The 23,629-nt window shown below is 33.8% G+C and overlaps 1 protein-coding gene across 1 annotated transcript in view; it reads left to right on the top strand.

The window, feature by feature from the left end:
- The window catches only part of LOC150101107 (laminin subunit alpha lam-3-like), a 789,889-nt gene that overhangs the window by 408,983 nt on the left and 357,277 nt on the right, over positions 1 to 23,629 (top strand). Inside the window, exons 28-29 of the mRNA XM_090402236.1 lie at positions 5,651 to 5,830; positions 19,977 to 20,101. Coding sequence (XP_090258362.1) covers positions 5,651 to 5,830; positions 19,977 to 20,101 — 305 coding nt within the window. The remainder of the gene's footprint in view (positions 1 to 5,650; positions 5,831 to 19,976; positions 20,102 to 23,629) is intronic.

The following is a 23,629-nucleotide window of genomic DNA, read 5'->3' as shown; positions in this document are numbered from 1 at the left end:
TTTTATCTCACTGGTAATGCAGGAAACCTAAAGATTATGCAATTGATTGCCACTTTGTTTAACAACTATCTGCAGCTCTTCTGCAGAGTCAAAGCATGCAACACAGTAATACTCAAATTTGTCATCTGCTATAATTAGTATTCATAATAGTAACTAGCCAGTTCCTAAACTACCTGAGATAAGTATCAACAAAATTTAGATTTCTCTCCCCTCTCTCTCTTATGGTCACATGGATGTTTTGCAGCAATGTTAACTAAATGCCTGGGAAAACAAAACAAAAAATCTTGTAGAAGACATTTGTTCTTAGTTACATCAAAGCTTAGTTTGAATGTGGCGGTGCTTCAGAGATTTTTGTATCAGGAAAGAATAGCATTTTGCATAATTTGAAAAGTTTGGTAAAAATTTTTGTTAGATTTTTAAATAAGACTGGAGATAGTTTCTGGAGTTAAAAAGACAAGTTCCAAAGAATAAGAGATGCAATAAAAAGGTATTTTCACCTGTTTTTTAGAGTTTGTTATAGTTACATATATCTTGAAAACGGCATGCTATCAAGCAGTGGTATGCACAAGGTCCACTTTATTCATTCACATTTTGATTTCTTGGTGATCATTTAAATGCTGTCAATGACAAATGGTAAATGACTCTATCAGGGTGTTTCTTGTTCAGGAAAACCTCGCTTAATGCAATTAATTAATTCATCAATTAATGCACGCTAAGCAAAATCATATTAAGTGAATACAATAAACAATAGGAATAATTATAATTCATCCATCAGTTAGCGTAAATTTGGAAACAAATTATAGTATACGCTATATTAGAGGATAAAATCATCAAAATTAATAAAAATCAAATGCTTAAATTTTTATTTAATGTCTAAATATTTGATTAAGGTACTTTTTTACAAAAATTTAAGTAAAGATGTTTGAATCGTGCTCAACTTTTTATCTTGTCGTGAAATTTGCGATCGCTTTATCAAGATTTCGGCAGACGTCAAAGCTTCATTCCATGTCAGGATCAGCATCAAACAAAATTTCCTTAGTAAAAGAAGTAGCTCAAGTTCTTTTATAGTTATCTTCTTAATCATAACATTCTCTTCTTGTTCACACTCCTTATCTTCTTCTTCATATGCATGCCGTTCTTCTAGTGAAGGAGATAATTCTCACTTAAATGTTCTGAATGGGAATCAAGTTTCTCAGATCTTCATTATCCGGTTCATTAAATCCAAGTTATTTTCCAATTGTCCTGATTTCTTCAATAATGTTAGATCTCAGATTTTGCTCATGATAAACTAACACAGGCTTGAGTTTAAAGTTGCCTTCTGCATTACCACCTAATAAAAGCATAAGACAATCTTTAGATACCTTCTATCCTAATTGAGATGTTTCAGTTTTAGCTAGGAAAATTTTGTTGACATACACTCAATTTTGTCAACGTTGAATATTTGCTGATCATTATAATCACTGTCCTGAATTATTCTTTGCAGTTCTTCAGGAAACTTGGCTGCAGAATCTTTATCAGCAGTAGCAGATTCCTCAGTTATTTTTAGGTTATGCAGTCCAATTCAATTTTTAAAATGGTCAAACCATCCTAAACTTGCAGTAAAGCTTTCACATTTGGCCTGATTGGCTGAGTGGATAGCGTATCCGCTTTCAAGCCAAAAGGCTTCAGGTTCGAATCCCGCCATAGGCATGGATGCTTGTGATTATTGTCTGGGGAAATACTGGTGGTGGTGGTCGGCGGTAGATGGCTTTGGTGTAGTTGCGGTCAGTTGGTGATTGAATCGTGAAGACGGAGTTGTAGAGCAGGTGCCCTCCCTCCCTCGATGAGTTCTTGGATTCCCTGGCGGTGTCAAATAATAATAATAATTCCTCTTGAAATTTGGTCTCTTTTAATGAGGTAAAAATATTGAGAGCTTTTGCCTGAATATTCCTTTTACTAAGAAATATTCTTTTTTGGCTATAATCCTCAATCCAGAGTGATAGAAGACAATCTATCTTGATCATTAAATGGCTTCTATTTCAGGTGATCTGCATGCTTAAAGAAGCAGTAGCAACTTTTCCTTGTTCTTTGTGTTCTTTGCTCTTATTTAAATAGTCCAAACTGTAGACTCACTGTAATCATTGTATTACTAGCACCATCATGTCTCTTAATGATGTCCAGCTTTTCTCTTTTCTCTTCGCTGCTGATTGGTGATAAAAAATTTCACGTAACGTAAAAACATTGTGCTAACTGATTAATCACTTGCTTAAAGCTGGAAATAATATCATTTCACTCAGTCATGCTAACTGATTATTGTGCATATCGAATTCGGGAAAACCTCCCATTAAGCAAGGTTTTCCTGTACTTTGGCAAATGAAATTCTGATATGACTACTGAATTTTGTTGATTCTTTATTATTATATGAAATTTCCATAGTATCTGAAATCTCATCACAGGAGACCCTCTTATTTAAACCATCATATTTAAACGAATCAAAAAAAAAAAAAAGCATTCAACAGTTGCTAGAGATGACCTCTTGTACTCTTCTTTCCTTTCATTTATTGAAAACTTTCTTTTGCATCAGTCCTGTTAGACCCTTTTAGTAACTTTAAAGTTTCTGTTATATCTCATTTTTTCTACCTATCATCCAATTTTCATAACCCACAGATCTTTAGCGCATCTTTACAGGGTACATTTTATAGGTATCTCTTATTTTGATTACTTGCTTTTGGATCTCTACCTTTTCCTCATCTTCTCCCCCCCCCCTCCCCCCCAAAAAAAAGACATCTAAATCTGTGCACAATAGTCCTGATGAGGCCATATCAATTTAATAATAATATATTACAAAGCTTGTTATAATTTCATTTCTCAGAATACATAACATGAACTCTGATACATCACACTGATAATCATTATCATTTGTTCACTCATCAGTCTATTTAAATTGTCCTACAACCTCTTCATCATCTTTATTAATAATTGCTTACATAGTTTTGCATCATCAGCAAGCAATTGGATATTTTTCCTCAAATCATTAGTGAACAAATTAAGTTACAGCAGTCCTAAGTAGCACATCATTTGATGCTTGTCCATCATTCGTCCTCTTACTCATATCACCAGCTTCAATAGCTGAAATTTATATAACAGAGTTCCATGCAGTATTTTATCAAATGCCTTTACAGAGTCCATATATAATTATATATAATTATGGCCTTCATAATCATATTATGAAGACCATAAAGAACTCAGCTGGCATGTTATAGAAAATCAGCAAATTACTATGGAAACTCTTCCCTTTTATGAAGGTGTGCCATGTCACTAATAAAGTATCATATTCCTGTCTACCTATTCTTGAATTATGACTTTGACTAACTTTTCTAATACCTAAACCACCACTCCTTAGATATTGATTTGTCTGTTATTTTCTGCTTGTCTTGGAGTGTTCTTCTGTCCACTTGCATTCTCACTTTAGATCATTTGGATCATTCTCACTTTCATATTAATTTTCACATTCAAATTTTTGAATTGTGTGCAAAAGGGTCATGGTAGCATGCAACAGGATAAAAGGCAAAAGGCTGTGCTAAGAAATTGTGTTTGAAGGAAGCTCCTTTCATGAAGGAACAAAGTTGCAAACTTGGATGTCTTGTCTCAAAGACATCATCTAGATGATTTCACATGGGGAAGAATTATTGGGAAGCTTGAAGATGGCTGCAGGATTACTAATATTGCCAGAGAGTTTGGAATCTCATATAGCATTGTATCCAGGCTCTGGGCGGCATATCAAACCAAAATGTAATAGATCTACAATGACAGGTCAGCTTATAAGTCAGCTCCATTCAAGCACAGGTATGTGGATATCTCGACAAGCTGTGGCAAGACATCTGCTACAAGTATGCCTGTGGTCTGTGTCATTTTATCCACAGCTCATTATAGAGCACATTTTCAGTGGTATTGTATCCATAAAATTTGGACAAAACATCAATGGGCTAATGTATTCTTTACAGATGAGAGTCATTTTCATCTTTCCTCTGATTCTAGACGACACTTTGACCTGGCATGAAAGTGGTACTGCTTACCCATACAGAATACAGTGGTGCTGGAGTCATGGTGTGGGGAGGCATTATGCTTAATGGATGTGGAGAGCTACAAATGCTGGATAAAGGAAGGGGCCATGACTGGTGAATAATTTTGACGAAGTTCTTCAACTCATGTTCTATCGTTCAGCGGTGCTGTAGGCAAAGAATTCCTTTTCATGGGTGATAATGCCACACCACATCATACGTTCTGTTACAATTGGGGTATGGTATATATTTGTGTAATGGATGTAGTAGCAATAATCCTTTGAGCCAGTTACTTAAACAGATAAGAAAAACAAAGACTGAGGATATTAATCGAATCGAGTGACCAGCATGCTTCCCAGATCTCAACCCCATGGAACACATTTGGGATGCAGTAGGGAGATATATTGCTGCTCGAAATTCCCCTACAGTAAACACATAAGGCCCAATCCTTGCTCTAAAGGAGTAATGGGCCAGTTTGCCTGAAGAACTCATGAATCACTTGGTGCTATGTATGGTACAACATTGTGAGAGCTGCATCGCAGTTCGTGGTGAATATTTTCCATACAGAAATGTCTCTCCACATAGTTTTCTGTAAGTGCATTAATTCCTTAATTGCATCCTTAGGAATTTGTAACTTTTGCCAAAAACATATTCCAATGTAATTTATACAAAATTTATAACACATTTTTTATGTAATATAACTATTAGTATGCAGGCAACAACAAAAGTGGTTGTTGTCATGAAAATTTTTTTTTCATGTACAGGTAAAAATGGAGTTGATCCTTAGCCTTTGGACATCAGTGTATTTGTCTAATTATTGAATTATTCATTCTGCTTTTTCATTCTCATAGTTGGTATTTCTTATATTAAAATCACCTGTTAATAATAATTTTCTTTTTCTTATCTGTTTAAGTAACTGGCTCAAAAGATTATTGCTACTACATCCATTACACAAATATATACCACACCCCAACTGTAACAGAATCCATGCTTATGTTTCTCCACACTATCTCAAATTCCTGTTCTGACAACAGGATTTCAGTGTATGATTAATCTTCTCTAATCAATATGATAGGCATGTTACTAGTTAAGTGGAATCACTATAAACAACAAATTACACGATAAGTGTCGAATGTAATTTGCTATCAGTACCTTTGGAGTGCATTTGCAAGGATATCATGACATTTGTCATTCATCTGAAAGACTGACTTTAATTGAAATCCAGCCTAGAATATGAGAAACCTTTCCTGCAGCTTTGCAGTTAAAGTTGAGTTAGCCCATCTTATGTGGAGGTGGAAGAGATTTTCATCCTGGAACAGACCAATTGGCCCAAAGAACACATGCAGTTAATAGTCATGATATGCTGCTGGAATTGGTAGCCTTATTTGCTTTGGCCTTGATTCCAAAAAAATCCAACTTATTTGTTGTTCTTAAATTAATGTTGACATTATTTTATTATTTACTCATTATTTTATAATAACTGATAGTCATTTTCTTCATAACTCATTCTGTAGTAGTCCATTCTGTCTTACTTTACTTTTATTTTATTTTATTTATTTATTTATTTTTTTAGTGTGATATAAAAATGTCAATTTTACTTAATTTTATAGGTAACTTCTTACAGTGGAATTTTGCATTTCCGCCTTGATAGTAGAAGTGGAAGTCATTTTCCTGAGGCAACCATGCAGCGATTTCCACTAATTATTTTGCAAGGAAATCAGCGGCTAATTTTGATTCATTCTCCTTCTACTGTAGTTACCAATGGACAGTACAGTGTGAAGCTTCATGAGGTGAATAGAAATTTATCGATATATGATTTGCATTAATGATTGTCTAAAGTTTTTAAACTAACTTTTTAACTATTATTCATATTCTTATTCCATAGATCTACAGATGATATCCCACATACACTTTAGTGTATATATCAAAGATCCTAATTGGTGTGACTGAATTGAGAAATTGTCTGCCTTTTGCTTATTCATACATATTATTAATAATGTATTTTAATGTCTATTAGCATAAAACTTAAAACATTTAGCTAGTTAGAAAGGTTCTCCTGTAAACCTATAGCATGTTCATATCATGGATGAGCTGAGGATTTTTCTTCTTTTTTATAAATTATATATATATATATATATATATATATATATATATATATATTGCATGGTATTTTTTATATAGTGCAGAAACTCTGCTTAAGAGACCAAACAGAACATTTTCTTTTTTGATAGGCAAAAAAGAGGGGATGCAATAGAAACATTTAAGTTACTGAAAGGGTTTTATAGGACTAATGCAGAGGAAATATTTCAGCACTTGGTTAGAAGGGGTAGACAAGAAGTTATCCTGGAAAAGTGAGTAAGAGAGTGATTATTATATTTTGCTTGAAGAGTGGTGAGCGAATGGAATGAGACTGCCAGAGTCAGTTGTGAGTGCTTTTTCAGTGAGTTCATGGAGGGGTACAATAGATATTGTATGAAAAGCTTGAGTCAGTCAGTCATGAGTCTTTGGATACTATAGAGCAGAAGTTGGCAGACCTTTTAGACCATTGACCCCTTCATGGAATCCTTGATCCCTCATCGACCCCCCGTCATGTTAAATAAATGTTATCAGTAATACATTTCACAATTTAGAAATAATAATTCCTTCACCCCTTTATTCATTACCGCTTCTCAATAAGTAATATTTAAAGAAATTTAAAGAAAAATACTTAAAGAAATTTATAAAGAACATTAAAAATGTATTCACATTTTATTGATTTACTAGGAATGGTTAATGAGAACGATGTACTTGATGAATAGTAACCAGTTGGCTTTGAATGTTTACTAGGTGTTACTCAAAATCGTTTTAGGTGTTTATTGATCCCCTTTGACCACTAGACATTTATCGACCATTTTGCCAACCCCTGCTGTAGAGGAACTTGTGCAGTAATAATTTTGCTACCTTTCTCATATTTATATTTCATATTCTTTTGAAAGTCTTCCTATTACTTTTGTTTATTTTACATTTGTTTATTTCTTTTAATTACTTTTATGGTTTATTTTCCTTTCTTACATTTGTTTCTGAATAACAGAAAATAACTGAAAAACAGAATACAAACATGTCGTACATAGAAAAAAACTGTTACATACGGAAATTTAAAGAAGCTGCAAACATGCTTAAAATACCAACACTGTGTAATAAAAATCAAGGATTAATTTTCCACCAAGTTTGGTGAGCTTTAATAAAAAAAATATACCTCAGTCAGGCCTTGGACATTATGAACGTGAACAACAGAACATGGCATCATCCACCATTGTTTAAACCCAGCACTGCTTGGAATCTGCATTCTGATTTTTAATTTTATGAATAGTCAGATGGCTACAACTGTATAGTATGAACTGTTAATCTCTTTTTTGTTGTTTTAACTTTCAGTTATCTTTTACCCCTGAAGATGTAAGTCAAATGACTTACGAAACTTGTCGGGTCTTTTATTAATTCATTGTGTTTTTTATAACTTATTAAAAAAAAATGTGGTCCAATTACCAAAATATACCATGTGAACTTCTAAACCACAGAAACCTCCACTTACAAAAATACTTTTTTTACTTGCAAAAAGAAGGCACAGCTAGCAGCCTCCCTTCCCCACAATTGCTAACTTTTATATGGAAGCTTTTGAGCAACATGCTCTAGATTCTTTTACTTTAAAAGTCTGACTTAGGTATATTGATGACACTTTCATTATCTGGCCACCATACTTTAGACACCTTCCTCAGCCATCTAACCAAACAACACAAATGCATACAATTCACAAATGAAATTAAAAGTCAGAACACACTTCCATTTTCTTATAATCTAGACACTTGCTACATGTCTGCCTTCTGGTAGTCTTAACTTCACTGTTTACCATAAGCCTGCATGTACTGGCTGGTATATATGCATAAACTCTTAACCACCACCCAACACAAAAACTAGCTGTCACTCAAAAAACATGGCTTTAAAGATTTGCTCCATTGAGCAAGCACTTAAGCATGAATTAAAAGTTATCAGCAATACCTTCCTAAAAAAAATGGCTACAGCAAAAATACTATGAACAAAATTCTTCACAAGACTGAACTTAATAATAAAAATAAACTAGATTACAATACATCTGCAGCCATTTCCATACATCAAAGGGATATTAAATAAATAAAATAAACAGAATACTACACAAATACAACCTTGATGCCACCTTTAAACTGCCTGCAAAATTAAAGAACTTATTCAACTCCTCCAAAGATACTCTTCCTGCCCTGGAGTATATCATATTCGATGCATCCATAACTTGTCTTATATAGATGAAACTGGCTGCACAATTCTTATCCAGAAAAACAAACATAAATAACATATTAAATTGAATAACTGCATTAAATCTGACCTTTCTGATCATGCCCTGAATACTCTATATAGAATTGACTGAAGGTACCTATGAAATTCTAATCAGCCAGCCTAATCTTAACATAATGATGGGTTAAAAATCCCAAGATATGGATGCTCATATTTTGTCCACATACTCTTTTGTTCTAAGAGTTCATCATAAATAATAACTTAATATAAAGATCCAGGATCTTAGCCTTAATATAACAAATAAATGTGTTAAATTATTGATTAGGCCACCAATACTGCTATATCGAAAGTATTAATATCAATTTGTTTTCTGACCATGTTATAAACAGGGTATATAGCTTTGATGTCATTTTTTTCCCCACTAGAGATAAGGCCAGTAGAATAACAGTTTTAAGTTATTCACAACTGCATGATTCTCATTACTAACAAAGTACCGGTCTTTGTAGTCTATAATTGTTAAATATAAAATTCCCTTCCCATCTATTTCTTTTCATGTTTGACTTTTATTTTTAGCATCTACATTTTGTACCAATAGAAATGTATGGAATATCATGTGAGCATCTTCTCACTACTTCTAACATGAATACACTGCTGTAAATTTAATATCTTTCTTTCATCCTGGTGTTTAGGCTTATACGTCAATTCTCATGCATTGTGTTGTTTCAGGAAATTGACAACATAGAGTAGATAATAACTCATCATTATCAAATTCCTGCCATGTACCCACAAGGGGTGTACAGGATATGATAGTACTACATGAAAAAATTATATCATTACTAACTTCCTATCTACAATTTTCCTCCAAATCAGTCTTTTACTTGTCAAGACTCCAACATTATCAGATCTTATATTTCTATCGTCTAAGGCATGTACCGTATCGATCCACCTATATCTTGGTCTTCCTCTGGGTCGTTTTGCTGCCAACCTGGCAGAGAACACTTGTTTTGCTAATCTTTCCTTGCCCATTCTGTTTAGGTGACCATACCACCTGAGATTAGCTCTGCTAATGCATTCCTGGATGCTGACAATATCAAGTTCTTTCCTAATATCCTCGTTTTTATTATGATATTGCCATTGATGCCATCTGTTCACGCCTATAATCTTTCTCAGGACTCTCATATCTGCGGTCTCTAGTCTTTGGTCTAGTGTTTTTCTTCTGACCCAGCTCTCAGACCCATAAGTCAAAACTGGTTTGAACACTGTCTTGTATACAGCTAATTTAGTGTTCCGACTAATTTCTCTCTTATTCCATATGAATTTATTCAATTGACTTCCCACCATACCAGCTTTGCTGATTCTGTTGTCTATTTCTATATTTAATTTACCATCCCCAGTAAAAATCATGCCTAAGTAGCTGAAATGTTTCACTTGTTCCACAGGTTCTCCATTCACAACACAGTTGACATTTTCAATGATTCTGCTTATTTTCATTGTCTTTTTATTGCTGACCTTCATACCATATCTATTACAACAACTATTCAATTTAGTCAGAGAATCTTGCAGACTTGTAGCGGATTTATTTAGAAGTATAACATCATCCGCATAAAGCAAAGAGCTGACATTAACATCTCCAATTCTGATATCATGTTTAATACCACTTTCCTTCATAATATGGTCCATATAGATAATGAATAACAGAGGGGATAATGTACATCCTTGTCTCACACCAGATTTAACATTAAACCATCTTCCTGTACTTCCTTCAATTCTAACTGCTGACTTACAACTCAAATAAAGACTAAGTATTGCTCGATATAATGCCCCATTGACACCATATAACTGCAGCGTATTGAATAGCTTCTCTCTTGGCACCTTGTCATATGCCTTTTCCAAATCAACAAAACTTAAATACAGATCTTTGTTATATTCCCATGCTTTCTCGACTATTTGTCGTAAAGTGAAGATCTGATCCTGACAGCTTCTGTTTGGCCTGAATCCAGCTTGTTCTTCACCAAGCTTTTCTTCCACAATTCTTCTCAACTGTTTCTCAAGTATACTTGCATAGATCTTGCCAGGAACACTCAGTAGGGAAATACCTCTGTAATTCTCACATTCAGTTTTATTTCCCTTTTTATATATGGGTACTATGAGAGCTCTACTCCGATCATCGGGAATTTGTCCCTCTATCCAGGCTTTCTGAACTATGCAGTGCAGCCACTGTATGACTCTTATACCACCATACTTCAGCATTTCTGGTCAAATATCATCTACTCCTGCTGCCTTTCCACATTTCAAGCCTTTGATGGCTACTTCAAGTATGGATATGTATTCCTGCCTGCATGCCTGGTCAGTGTTTTTTACCACTGTGCTGTCATCACTGCTTGTTTCATTTTGCAGTTTTTTCAAAGTAATTACTCCATACTTCAAGGATATCTTTTTCTCCCGTTTTCATGTCACTTTTATCATCTCTAACTCCTTTTACAGCATTCTTTCCTCCATTCCTAAGCGTTTTCAACAACCTCCAGAATATCTTACCACCTTCTTGATATTTATTTTCTATGTTCTTGCCAAAGTCCTCCCATGACTTTTGTTTAGCTAGTTTTACACAGTGTTTAGCATTCTTGCATTTGTCTCTATATTCTCTAAGAGCACAAGCTGACTTATATGACAGGAACTTTTGATATGCTTTCTTCTTTTCCTTCACTGCCTCTTTTGACTTCCTGTGTCCACCAGGGAGTTCTGATTTTTTTATCCTTGCAGACAACCTCACCACATGCCTCTCTGGCTGAATCAATGAGTGTTTTCTTCAAGGCTTGCCACTGAATCTCCAAGGTTTGTTTCCTGTTCTCAAACTCTTTCATTTTTTCTTCAATAATCTTTGTGTATTTTAGTCTACAGCTCACATCTGAGAGCTGCTCAACTTTTATTCGCTTTAAAACTTTCTTAAATGTTATTCTTTTCAATATGAAATTCAATTTTATCCTGCTCAAGACTAAATAGTGATCCCTTCCAATTTCAAATCCTCTGTACACTCTGGTGTCCTGCACCAGAGAGAAAACATCACTATCAACAATACCATAGTCAATGAGACTTTTCTTATTCCTAGCCTCTTCCCTCCATGTGAATTTGTGCACATTTTTATGTTGGAACATGGTGTTAGTAATAACCAGTCCATGTCCTGAGCAAAAATCCAACAGATATTTGCCATTATTATTAGCTTTGCTCTTTTCTCCAAATTTTCCCAAAATATTTTTGTATGTCTCACAATCATTTCCTACTCTGCTATTTAGATCCCCAACAAGGACCAACTTTTCCTTTTTCATTGTGTCAGTTGCTTTTTCTAAAGCCTCAAAAAATTCCTCCACTTCTACCTTAGTAGATTGTTCTGTGGGACCATAGGCACAAATAAGTCTCATTGTCCAGTTCCCCATTCTCATATTTGCCCACATTACTCTACTTGAGACTGACTGCCATTCAAGAAGATTAGCCTCGTATTTTGTGTTGAATACTATGGCTACTCCTTCTTTTCCTTGATTGTCATTGCCTGAATATAACATTTTGTATTTATTGCTCAGAAAAATCTCACCAGTTTTGGTCTTTTTTGTTTCAGTCACCCCAATATGTCTATCTGGTACTTATCTAATTCCTCAGCTAGCTCCATTTCTTTGCCATTCAGGCTTCTTACGTTGATAGTACCGATCTTTAACTCTGGTGATGTTGAGTTGGGGTTTGTTTTCAGATTTGTTCCAGTAGCTGACTTTTCGCTGTTCGCCCTGGTTCCCTGGCAAAAACAATGGGGGCCTTGTTTAACCGGGCGACGCCCCAGCTGGCATGAAATTTTGTCATGTTGTACCATCAGTTTTTATTTTGGTTTAACCAATAAGAATACAATTTGGTCGGCTAAATCCCAAATTGCCAGCCCATCCTCGTTCATTCAGTATCCAAGTAGATACCCAACAGGGTGCACCACAAGAAGGTGAGGATTGGACATTAGGTCAGAAGCCCTGGTCGGTTCTCTGCATTCCTTTAAAGGCTATGTGGAGGTCTCCTCTCAGTTATACAGCTTTGACCCTTAAGCACCCACTGACCCTTAGGCACCCCCCCTATTATTTCTTATATTTTGCCAAAGATAATTTGGCATCTTCGGAGATTAATACATTGGTATCAAACACGTGCATGTAGGCACACTTCAGTATATAAACATGGAACAGGAGAGATTGGATGACCTAAAGTCCTATAATTATGCCACCTATTAGCTTTGGTTGGGTGTTCGTGGCTACTGGGCTGAATGTGTGCTGATGAGGGTTTCATATGATTTGCTTTACTCCACCGAAGCAAATTTAACTTTGAGAGGCTGTTCCTCGAATCTGCTGCAGCACTTACTAACTATCCCAACCTAAACAAATATGGTTGTATCAAACTGCCTCTCATAAGGTAAATCCTCATCTTCAGTGGAGTGAAGCAAATTTAAATTTTAGAGGCTGTTCCTCAAATCAGCTGCAGCTCTTACCAACTATCCCAACCTAAACAAACATGGTAATATCAAACTGCCTCTCATATGGGAAACCCTCATCAGCCAACATTCATCCCAATGGCCAAGAACACCCAACCAAAGCTAACAGGTGGCATAATTATAGGACTTTAGATCATCTGGTATCTCTCCTATTCTATCTTTGTTACTCAAGGGTGGCTGCATGCACATGTTTTTGATACCAGTGTATTAATCCACAAAGATGCCAATTTAGCTTTGGTGAAATATAGGAAATAATAATTAAAATTTTTTTAGTTATTATCTACTCTACATTGTCGATTTCCTGAAACATCATGATGCATTTCTAAACATTTGCCATTCTTCAAGCAGAAGAATAATTTTTCCGTATGTATTATTTAGACATTGAGGGTATGTGGCTATTTCAGAATAATTCCTTAATTTGCCTATTTTTGAAAAAAGATGCAAAGGAGGTAGTATTTCTAATTTCATTGGAGATTATTTTGCATGTAATAGTTCATATAATTTAGAATATGGATAGAAAAGAGGAATAGAAAAATTTTTATAACCCTTTGGTTCACTTACACAAATCTTATCATATTTTAAAACACAATCATTCTTAGAGATTTTTTTATATACATTTCTACAAAAATGACTAAGAATGTTGAGTGCTTTCTCTTAAAATTCACAAAATAATGATTCTCTGGTATATTATTAAATTAACATGAACAGATTAACAATAGATTTAATCGATAATTCCAAATATGACTCAAGACATCCAGGAAGTTTATTATAAATTTTGTTCATGTTGGAATAATTTCTCTAATGTAAATTATTTATCTAACATTCTGTTATGAGTGGTTTATCCTGCCATGAGTTCATTTCAGTATTTAAGTCAGCTTGAGATCTCTCACATACAGAATGGCAAGTAATAACCTCATCAGTTTCATATACCATGAAGCGACTAAGATAAAATGGTAGGTATACCCAGGGCTGTTTCTACATTTTGCAAAATGGAAAAGTGGGGCCCATGAAAGTTATTAACATTTATGGAAATTTTAAATGGAAGAATATCTTGTTAATTAATTAATTAAATCAAATATGAAAAATATTTATGCATATAAATAAGCATGCTCTTTAGCATCAATTTAAGTAAAGGGAAAAAATTAGTTAAAAAATAAATCTGTTTGTGTGTACATGATATATTATTTTATTATGTAAGTACACATTATCATATAAATACACCAGAACAATGATTTATTTAATAATATAAATAATAATATAAAAATATGAAAAAAATATCCATTTTTACTATAAAGAATGAAATATATATATAACAACTTATAAGATTTAAAAGAAATCTTAATATATTAAATTTTATTTAACCTAATGCGCTTATCAATAAAATCATTTATAATGCTATCAGAATTCAATTTCTTTACAATTTCATGCTCTATATATATTATTGCCAGGGACGACAAACGTTCTTGAGACATAAAAGATCGCAAATAGGTTTTTTTATTAATTTTAATTTGGAAAATAACCTTTCTGCTGATGCAACCGTAACTGGACTGGTCAATAATATTTTAAATGTCGTAGTAATATTTGGATAAATATCCGACAAATTATTTGCAATTATGAATTTTAAAATATTAATGGGTGCATCTTCTGGAACAATATTTCTAAAAATTAATTAATTCATTGTAAAATTCAGATTCATCAGTATCTGTATTTAATTTTTGATACAGCTGTTTGCAGCAAAATTTTAATTCATTTTCTGTCATTTTTCTTATTCATTTCATATCATAAAGAAATCCAAATAATTTTTGGTGAATTTCATACAATTCAAATCTTTTTTTGACAGATTGTAGAGCAGTATCTAAAATTACAAAAAAGAAATTTATCCTAAAATTATCTTTGTTTATCACCTATGTGTGATTGATCAGGCATTTCATAATCAAAAAATACTTTTCTTCGACGTACTCGACTTTCTTTACATTTAATTTCTATTTCTAATAGATTTGACAGTTCTTTAGCAATCTCAAAAAAGCTATCGAATCCCGATATTCTCTGCTCTTCAAAGTACTGCACTAACTCTTTAATATGCTTAGTTGCTACGTCTATGGGAAGTTTTGCATTTCGTAATACTTTACTTACTAAATTAACTTTTGACAAAAGCTCACACCAAATTACAAGGCTTAGTGCTGAAATTCTCCAGCAACGCAATGTTACGCAGCGGCTGCAATTTCATCAAGATGGCGTCGTTGTGAACCTATCATCGACAACCTTATCCAAAGAGGTCATGAGTGCATTGTCTTGGACACAATTTTGCCATTACTCCTAAAGAAGTTCCTAAAACCAAAATAATGGCTTCCGTTGAACGCAGGATATACCACTTGCCTCCAGTTATAGCCAATAATATTACGTTAGATGGCCAATATCCTAATCCATTCTAAGCCTCCCAAAAATAATATCCCACATAAAGAAATAATAGCTCTAAAAGAACTATGCAATAATAACCACATTGCAATAACCAAATCAGACAAAGGAAATGCCACTGTAGTAATGGATACAAAAGAATATGAAAGCAAAATGCATGCACTGCTCCAAGACTGGTCTATATATATCAAATCATAGATCGAGATCTCACTAATTCACAAGAGAATAAGGTGTGCAAGTTACTGAACAAAGTCACTTCCTGGGCAAAAGAAATTTTCAAAAAACTCAAACCCTTGCACGTTAACAGCCACTCAAAGTTAAATTTGCTTCGGTGGAGTAAAGCAAATCATATAAAACACCCAGAATATATAGTGCTCCTAAAATACACAAACAAGGTACATCTTTGCATTCTAGATCTTCTTCTACATATAAATCTTCTACATATAAACTAGCTAAACATTTAGCCAAATTACTAGCCACTTACACAAACAATTCTCCCTCTTTTGTTAAAAATTCTACCCACCTAAAAAGTATTTTAGAAAGCCACACCTTAAATAGTTCAGACCTAATGGTGAGTTTTGATATCACCTCATTATTCACTAATGTACCACTGATTGAAACACTTAACTTACTAAATTCACAATTTTCCCCAGATATATTTCAGCCATTTAAATTCACAGGCAGGTATTTTACATGGAAAGGAAAAATATACAAACAATTAGATGGAACAACTATGGGTTCCCCCTTCCCCCCCCCCCAGCCAACTTCTACATAGAACATCTGGAAAAATTAGCTATCAACACAGCCATTCTCAAACCTAGTCTCTGACTATGCTATGTTGATGATGTGTTTGCTATTTGGCCACATGGCCCAGATACATTGAATATATTTTTAGTTCATCTAAATAGCCAGCACCCTAAAATCCACTTTACAATGGATCTAGAAGCCAGTGACTGCCTGCCCTTCCTCGACACACTGATCACACATCTTCCAGAAGGTTCCTTATCATTTTCGGTTTATAGAAAACCCACACATACAGAGAGATACACAAACAATCACACCATCACCCTTCTCAGCAATATGGTATCTTTAAAACACTAACCCATAGAGCTAGAGCAATCTGTTCCAATGACATTGCTCTCACTGCTGAACTTTCTCACCTATGTCACACCTTCTTAACCAATGGTTATAATCCCCATAAGATAGATAACATACTAAATGCTACTCAGAAATCCCCTCTATCTACCACAGAAGACTACAACATAACTATCACCATCCCATATGTTAAAGGCACATCTGAAAAGATATCTGGGGTGCTTAACAAACACCAACTGCGGACCATATTTAAATCTTGTGTGAAATTAGCAATTCTCATCTGTTCACCTAAGGACAAATGCACTCCTTTATCACATCCAGGAGTCTATGAAGTGCCCTGTTCTTGCCACCAAGCCTACTACAGGAAGAGCTGTGGACATCTGCCTCAGTGAACACAAAAAATACACTTTCGCTATGGCAAGTCGAGTCTGGCAGACCATGCTTTGGATACCACAGCAGACAGGATCAATTGGTAAAAACCGAAAGTAATGCATAGAAGCTTCCACAAGTCAGAGAGGTTGTTCCTGGAATCAACAGAAGCCTTAAAACATACTCCAAACCTTAACAAGTATGGCTGTATAAATCTACCAAAGATTTGGGAGACTCATCCTAAGACCAAATTAATTTATTACTTTTATTTTATTTTATTTTTTTCAAACTTTCTAAGACTGTTATTTGGACTACTATTTCAAAACTTTTAACTACTTTTTTTTTTTTTTAACCTAGATGGCGCCCTATTAGGACTTTAGTGTTGTGTTGCGTTGCGTTGCACGCTGCAATTACTTATACTAGCCCCACTATTACACCGGATTGTGGTTGTCTTGCATTTGTAACAAATTTTGTGTTGTGTGCTCTGAAGATGCTGGATATAATACCAGCAAAATATTAGCTTTTAAGTTAATAAATAGTTATTTTCTTATCCATCTGTGTTCATATCAATACCGTTAAATCTACTGCAACATACAAAGCTTAGTATAAACTCAAATGAATCTATTTGTTCATATATTGAAACCACTTCTACTTTGATAGTATTATCTGATGCAGTTTTAAATACTTCTTTTAGTGCATTTAAAAATTCTGGAATTTGAAAATGTACAGCTCTAACTGATTCTATTCTACATTCTAATGGTTTTGAAGTTAATTGTTTAATAAATTTCTTTAATATGTCCTAACGTGAATTTGAGTCAGCAAATAATGTATATATATTTTGTATAACATTAAAAAAATGTATTACTATAATTGATGATTTTGCAACATCCCCTAAAATCAAATTTAAATTATGACAGGCACAAGGAGTATAAAATTCCCTTTTCGTTTTCATTTACAATGTAACCACGGACTTCCTTGTATACTCCTTTCATATTTGCTCCGTTATCATACTCTTGCCCTCTACAATCTGACAATTTAAGATTTAATTTATTCAAAAGTGATTTTATATTTTCATATATACCTTTACCAGTGGTCATTAGTTGTTAAAAATGTCAAAAGGTGTTCACGAATTTCAATATCGGCTTCAAATATATGTAAAAATCTAAAAATTACTGAAATTTGCTCCTGATGACTAACATCAGGACTACAATCGAGAATTATTGAATAATACTTTGCCTGTTGTATCGTATTTACAATATTTTGTTGAATTTTGGGTTCCCATATCAACAATTAATTCATTTTGCACAATGGGTGATAGATACGAATTTTGTTTCTTATCTATAATTTTTTTTCTGAACATCGCATTAAATTATATTTTAAAAGTGGATCAAATTCTGCAATTAATTCTATGATTCCAAAAAAATTACCATTATGGGCTGTGTACAAAGTATCAAAATTACCTCTAAAAGCTAAATTATGTTCGGATAAATAAAGAATTGCTGCTACTATTCGTCTTACAACATTTCTTAACTGTTCTGCTTCAAAGTTTATGACATTTTGATTTGCCTGATCAATTGTATTGTGATTTTTTAAATTACATTCCATTTGTGTCCATGAATACATGCATTTCATGTGCACTGGATTTTGTTCGTGCAACTTTAATCTTTCACTTACATGTCGCCAGTCAGAAAAGCCATTATTAGATAAAAAAAATTATCATCAGAAGAAAATAATTTGCAACAAAACAAAAAATAGAGTTGGAAGAGTTTGAATATACAAGCCATCTTCTGTTTTGCTTCTCTCCGTTTGCAATTGTCCTAACAAAGTGAGCTGTGGAAAATCACCTCTTGTTGTCATCTTTTGGAAAATCATTTTCAGTCGAAGGAGACGGTGGACCACGTTGTACAATTTGTGTTAGTGTTGCGTTGTTCAAAATTTTGGGCCATTTTGCTGGATCATCAATAGTAAATAGTTCACCTTCCTCTGGTGTCTCAGTTTTAGGATCTTCAATACTTATTGTTTGACCAAACGCGTCATGTTCTCCGCTTCCTTTGAGTATTTTAGAATGCTCATTATTAATTAATGTTGAAGCGAAAGAACTGTTTGTAGTTATTTTAGAACTCTCGTTATCAACTGATATATCTGAACAAATATATGAGTTCAACTTCATAAATTTAAACATGTGAATTTCTTTGACGTTCCTCAGCCGCTTCTTTTTCTTGTTTTTGCTTTCGTTTTTCATGTCCACTTTGGTATTTTCTTCCATAATAATCTCTCTCATGACTAGTCATACTCTAGAATTAAATACGATAGATTTAATTATAAAATAAGTTAATAAATTAAAACAAAATCAATTATCTGATAAATAAAATATATCTAAAATAGATAATATTAGAAAATAAATAAATCTAATATAGATTTAAAACTGCTATTGAAGAAAAACTCTGATGTCGGATAACCTAAAACCAGTTTACAAAATATATTTTTTAAGATGTTTTGCAAGTAATGTCACATAAAAAATTGCCATGACAGTACATTGATATACTTACTTGTTCATAAAATCATAACCTAAAATCAAAAAACTCCTTAAAATTATTAAAAACACCTGTTTTAAAATGCACTTTCGCCTATTTAACACTATGTTGTACGATATTGTTATATATCTTAGAGTAGTTTCAAATACTACCGCTCTACCTCTACAATCTTATTTCACTTAACACTATAACAACAATAGTTGGTTGTAAAATTATATACATATATTTTTTATATAATAATTACAATATTAATTTATATAATAATTAAAAAAAATAATTGATTTTTTTTTTTTAATTTTTTGAGCTTTGCAGGGCCCTGTGCCACTGCACAGTTTGCACGCCCATGAACACGGCCTTGGGTATACCCATTGATCAAGCATGATTGATGAAGCATTCCTTCAAGTGCAGTAGATGGAGTTGTGATGCTGCAATATAGATAAATAATTTTTTGTATATTTTCTTGTTCATAAGAAGAAGAAAAAAAAATCTGTTTTTTTCCACTGTATTATTCTGCAATCAACTACCACTGCTGCATTGGTTAACTGTTTGTTGATCCTTGATTTATGTACAAATGCATGATTGGTTTAAGAAAGAAAAACATTTATGAATTATTCTTTCCCCTCATCTTTTTTTGTAAATTAACTTTTAAGCTGCATATGAAAATGTATCAAATCAGTTCTCATATATTAATGTCTTTGTTTTGTTTAGGATGAATGGAAGTTATTAGATAACCCACACTTACCACTTACAAGAAAGGTTTTGATGGTTGCTTTGCAGAACATACAAATGATTTTAATTCGTGCAACAGAAGGTGCTGATGTGAAATATGCAAGGTATTTTAATACTTTAATTAAAATTCTTTTTATTTTTGTCATTTTTTTCTTTTGCTCTGATTCCTGTGCTTCTTATTTTTGAGTATTTAGAGATATTGATATATGGTTCCAAATATTCTTATGTGTCATATATCTTTCACTTTGGTCACATATAATTAAACACAAACTGGTGCATTATCCAGTGCATACATATCATAAAATTATTTTTATGATCATTAGAAGTTAATGAAGATATTAGGTCTTCATCTGTCTGTTGTTGGTATTCCTATGCTCTGTACCCAAAGCTGGTTGTTTTTAGCTGATAAGAGCAAAACTGCTATCCTAAGTTGTGTTTTATTACCATTATTATTGTTGTTGTTATTAAAATCTATGGCATATACAAAAGGAAGATGCAAGAGCATGAGATTCCTTCTGCATCAGGGATTTTCCCATTATCAAATCTTACACTTATATAAGAAAGGTAAAAATTAGTTATAAATTAATGAGCAATTCTAAATACACATACCATAAATGTTATTTTTCTTTTCAGTATTTATAATTATTTATCTTCAAAAATATTAGTTTCCCCTGATTCTTAACCAAATCTCATTCATTACATGCATTCATATCAGTTGCAGCAATAAGACAAGAGAATTGCAAGCAGATGCAGTATTATTTAAAATTGTTTAATTGTGCCAAAAAAAAAAAAAGTCTCTTATGCATGCATGCATGCGCGCACATGCACACGCACACACATTTTTTTTTTATATAGAATTTAACTACTAAATTTATAGAAATCTTGCTAGATCCTTCATAGTTCAGTCAGTAATGACAACATCCTTTGGTTGGAAAGAGCTGTGTCCAAATCTTGTCTAGGACGTTCAGAATCTTTATAAGAGATTTTTGACTGAAGGTGAGTAAGCTGGTCTCATATGGAGGTGGGAGTATTTTCCTCTCAGAAACTTGGGTTTTCCATTCTGGAAGACAGTCAAACCAGCCAAATAGCATAAATAGCGTGCCTGTTTAGTAATGAGATTGATTTTTCACAGGGCAGCCCTTTCAATAAAAGTAACAAACATGTTTATAGTTTTTAACTGTAGAGTATGTTGTAATGGCAGGTGCAACTTTCGAGTCGGGTGATGCAGCAGCTTTTGTGTGGCAGCCATTGAAGTAAGAGTGTAAGCAGCTGTGATAAAATTTTACTTAAAATTAGGAAAATCTGCTACAATAGTGTACCAAGACCTAAAAAAATTTATGGCAATGAATGTTTGAGCCATGCGCAGGTTCTAATGGTTTTCAACATTTAAAGAGGGCGGGGGGATTTCCTGGAGGATGAACCACAGTGTGGATGGCCAGTTTCTGTATAGACAAATCAAAATGTGATGAAAGCTAGGGAAATTGTTGTTTTCCTAGATTTGGTCTAGGTTTCTGCCACACATGTTGACACACGAACAGAGAGCGCACCCAATTGCATGTTGTCAAAATTTCATCCATGCAGTTGATCAAGATCATGATGTGTTGCCACTGGTGATGAAAGCTGGTGTTTTCAGTTTGATCCAGAAACGAAACATTAAGAGCATGGAATGGCATGGAACATCTCCCCAGCAGAAGAAAGTCAGGTTACAGAAATGACATGTCAAGACAGGGCATTGTTTTTTCGATACTGCTGGAATTATCCACTGTGAATTTGTTCCTGAGGGCACCACAGTGAATGATCAGTATCATTTAGGAGTAATGCAATGTCTGTATGCCTTCATGCAACATGTCAGGAAAGAACTGTTCCACAACAATTGGTTTCTGTTGCACGACAATGCACCCATGCACTATTTGCTGCCTATGAAGCAGTTTCTTGCTTCGAAGTCAATCTGTGATCGAACATCCCTCTCCTATTTGCCAGATTTGGCTCCTTCAGACTTTTTTCCTCTTCCCAAAGATGAAGTGTAGTTTGAAATGGGAGCACATCAGTGACATTGAATACATCCAACAGAGTGTGACCCAGAGACTGAAGGAAGTTCCTGTTCGGGACTTCTACCTTACCTTCGAACACCTGTATGACAGGTGTAAACGTATGGAGTTGGAGGGAGATTATTTTGAATCTGTGTAATTGACAATTCCAAATATAGTTCTTTGTTTTGATATAATAATTGTTGTCTCATTACTTAATGGGCACACTGTGTACATATTTCAGCAGACATAGTGGACAGGGCAGTTAATCCTATCTAGCATTAATTAGGTTTCCAAAAAGCATGGAATCAGATAAGTTAGTGCATAATAATAAAAATTGGGTAAATCAAGTTGAATGTAAATAGAAGAATGTTATTTGGTATGGTGACTATATCATAAAAGATGCCATTGAAGAGCGAATTATAATGTAAATTTTCCTGGAGCAAAAATTAAAAATGCAGTGTAAGCAACTGAAAAACAGAAAAGCAAAGCAAAAGAGGCCATAATAATGATAGGTACCAATGACCTAGTGATAACTTCAATAATGAGAGAGGACATGAAAGGATAGTTGTAAGAAGCAAGAGTGAGAAAGTAAAAATAATTAATATATTACCTGATATGATGGAAATAAATTACAAAGAAAGGCTATGATGACAAATGCAAGGCTGTGTAGAAGGAATGGATATCAGTTTTTGGATATAAGGAGCGAGTTTGAGAGAAGAATGTATTTTGTATAAGAGGTACGGCATCAGGAGTCTTGAAAAATTTTTAATTGGTATGAAACCTAATGCAGAGCCAGGGAAACTGAATTATGATGGGAGGAATAATGAGAATCTGTGTTTTAAAGAGGTAGTAACTATGTTAATAATGAGAATGAAGAGAGAACGATTCTGTGTTTGTCTGGTTCAGACCTATCAAGCATGTGTAAAAATGTCTGCATTCATAAGGAACTAGATAAGAACCGAGATGTGCAAGTTGTCAAACTGTGTCATGCAAGCCACAGACAAGTATACAAAAAAGCATGCAGGTAACTATGCCTGTACACAAATGCTAGGAGCATCAAAAACAAAGGAGTAGAGTTCATTGCCTTTAATATATTTAGAACACATGTTATAGGCATTAGCGAGATCTGGCTATCAGAAGCAGACATACTAACTGGTATTAAGTGCAGAGGGTATAATATTTTAAGAGAGGATAGCAGAGAAAAGGGAGAGAATACTGCTAATCCTGTTAGAGTTGAGACCTATACTGCAATACTAATAACAGTTTTTCATGTGGAGTGAGTTTGAAGTCATCTGGTGTGAGGTTGAGTCTAACAAGATCAAATACAGTGGGATATTGTAACAGATCTGGTGGATCAGTTGCTGGTGACAAAGAAATGCATCATCAAATAAACACAATGGGTGCGAAAAGAGTAATTACAATAGGGGACTTTAATTATCTGAACATTGATTGGATAGTTGTGATATCAAATGGAGAAGAATGAAACTAAATTTATTGAGCTGTTGCGAGACAACTTCCTCAAGCATTATGTGACAGAAAGAACTCATGGTCAAAGACTTAGTTTGATTATAGTGTCAGAGGAGGTTTCAGTTAAAGATATAA

The sequence above is a fragment of the Typopeltis vanoorti genome, chromosome 12, assembly GCF_054136105.1.
Source record: "Typopeltis vanoorti isolate ZY-2024b chromosome 12, IOZ_Tvanoo_1.0, whole genome shotgun sequence".
Lineage (NCBI taxonomy): Eukaryota > Metazoa > Arthropoda > Arachnida > Uropygi > Thelyphonidae > Typopeltis > Typopeltis vanoorti.
Note: the sequence above shows the minus strand (reverse complement) of the source record. Positions and strands in the feature narration are given on the sequence as shown.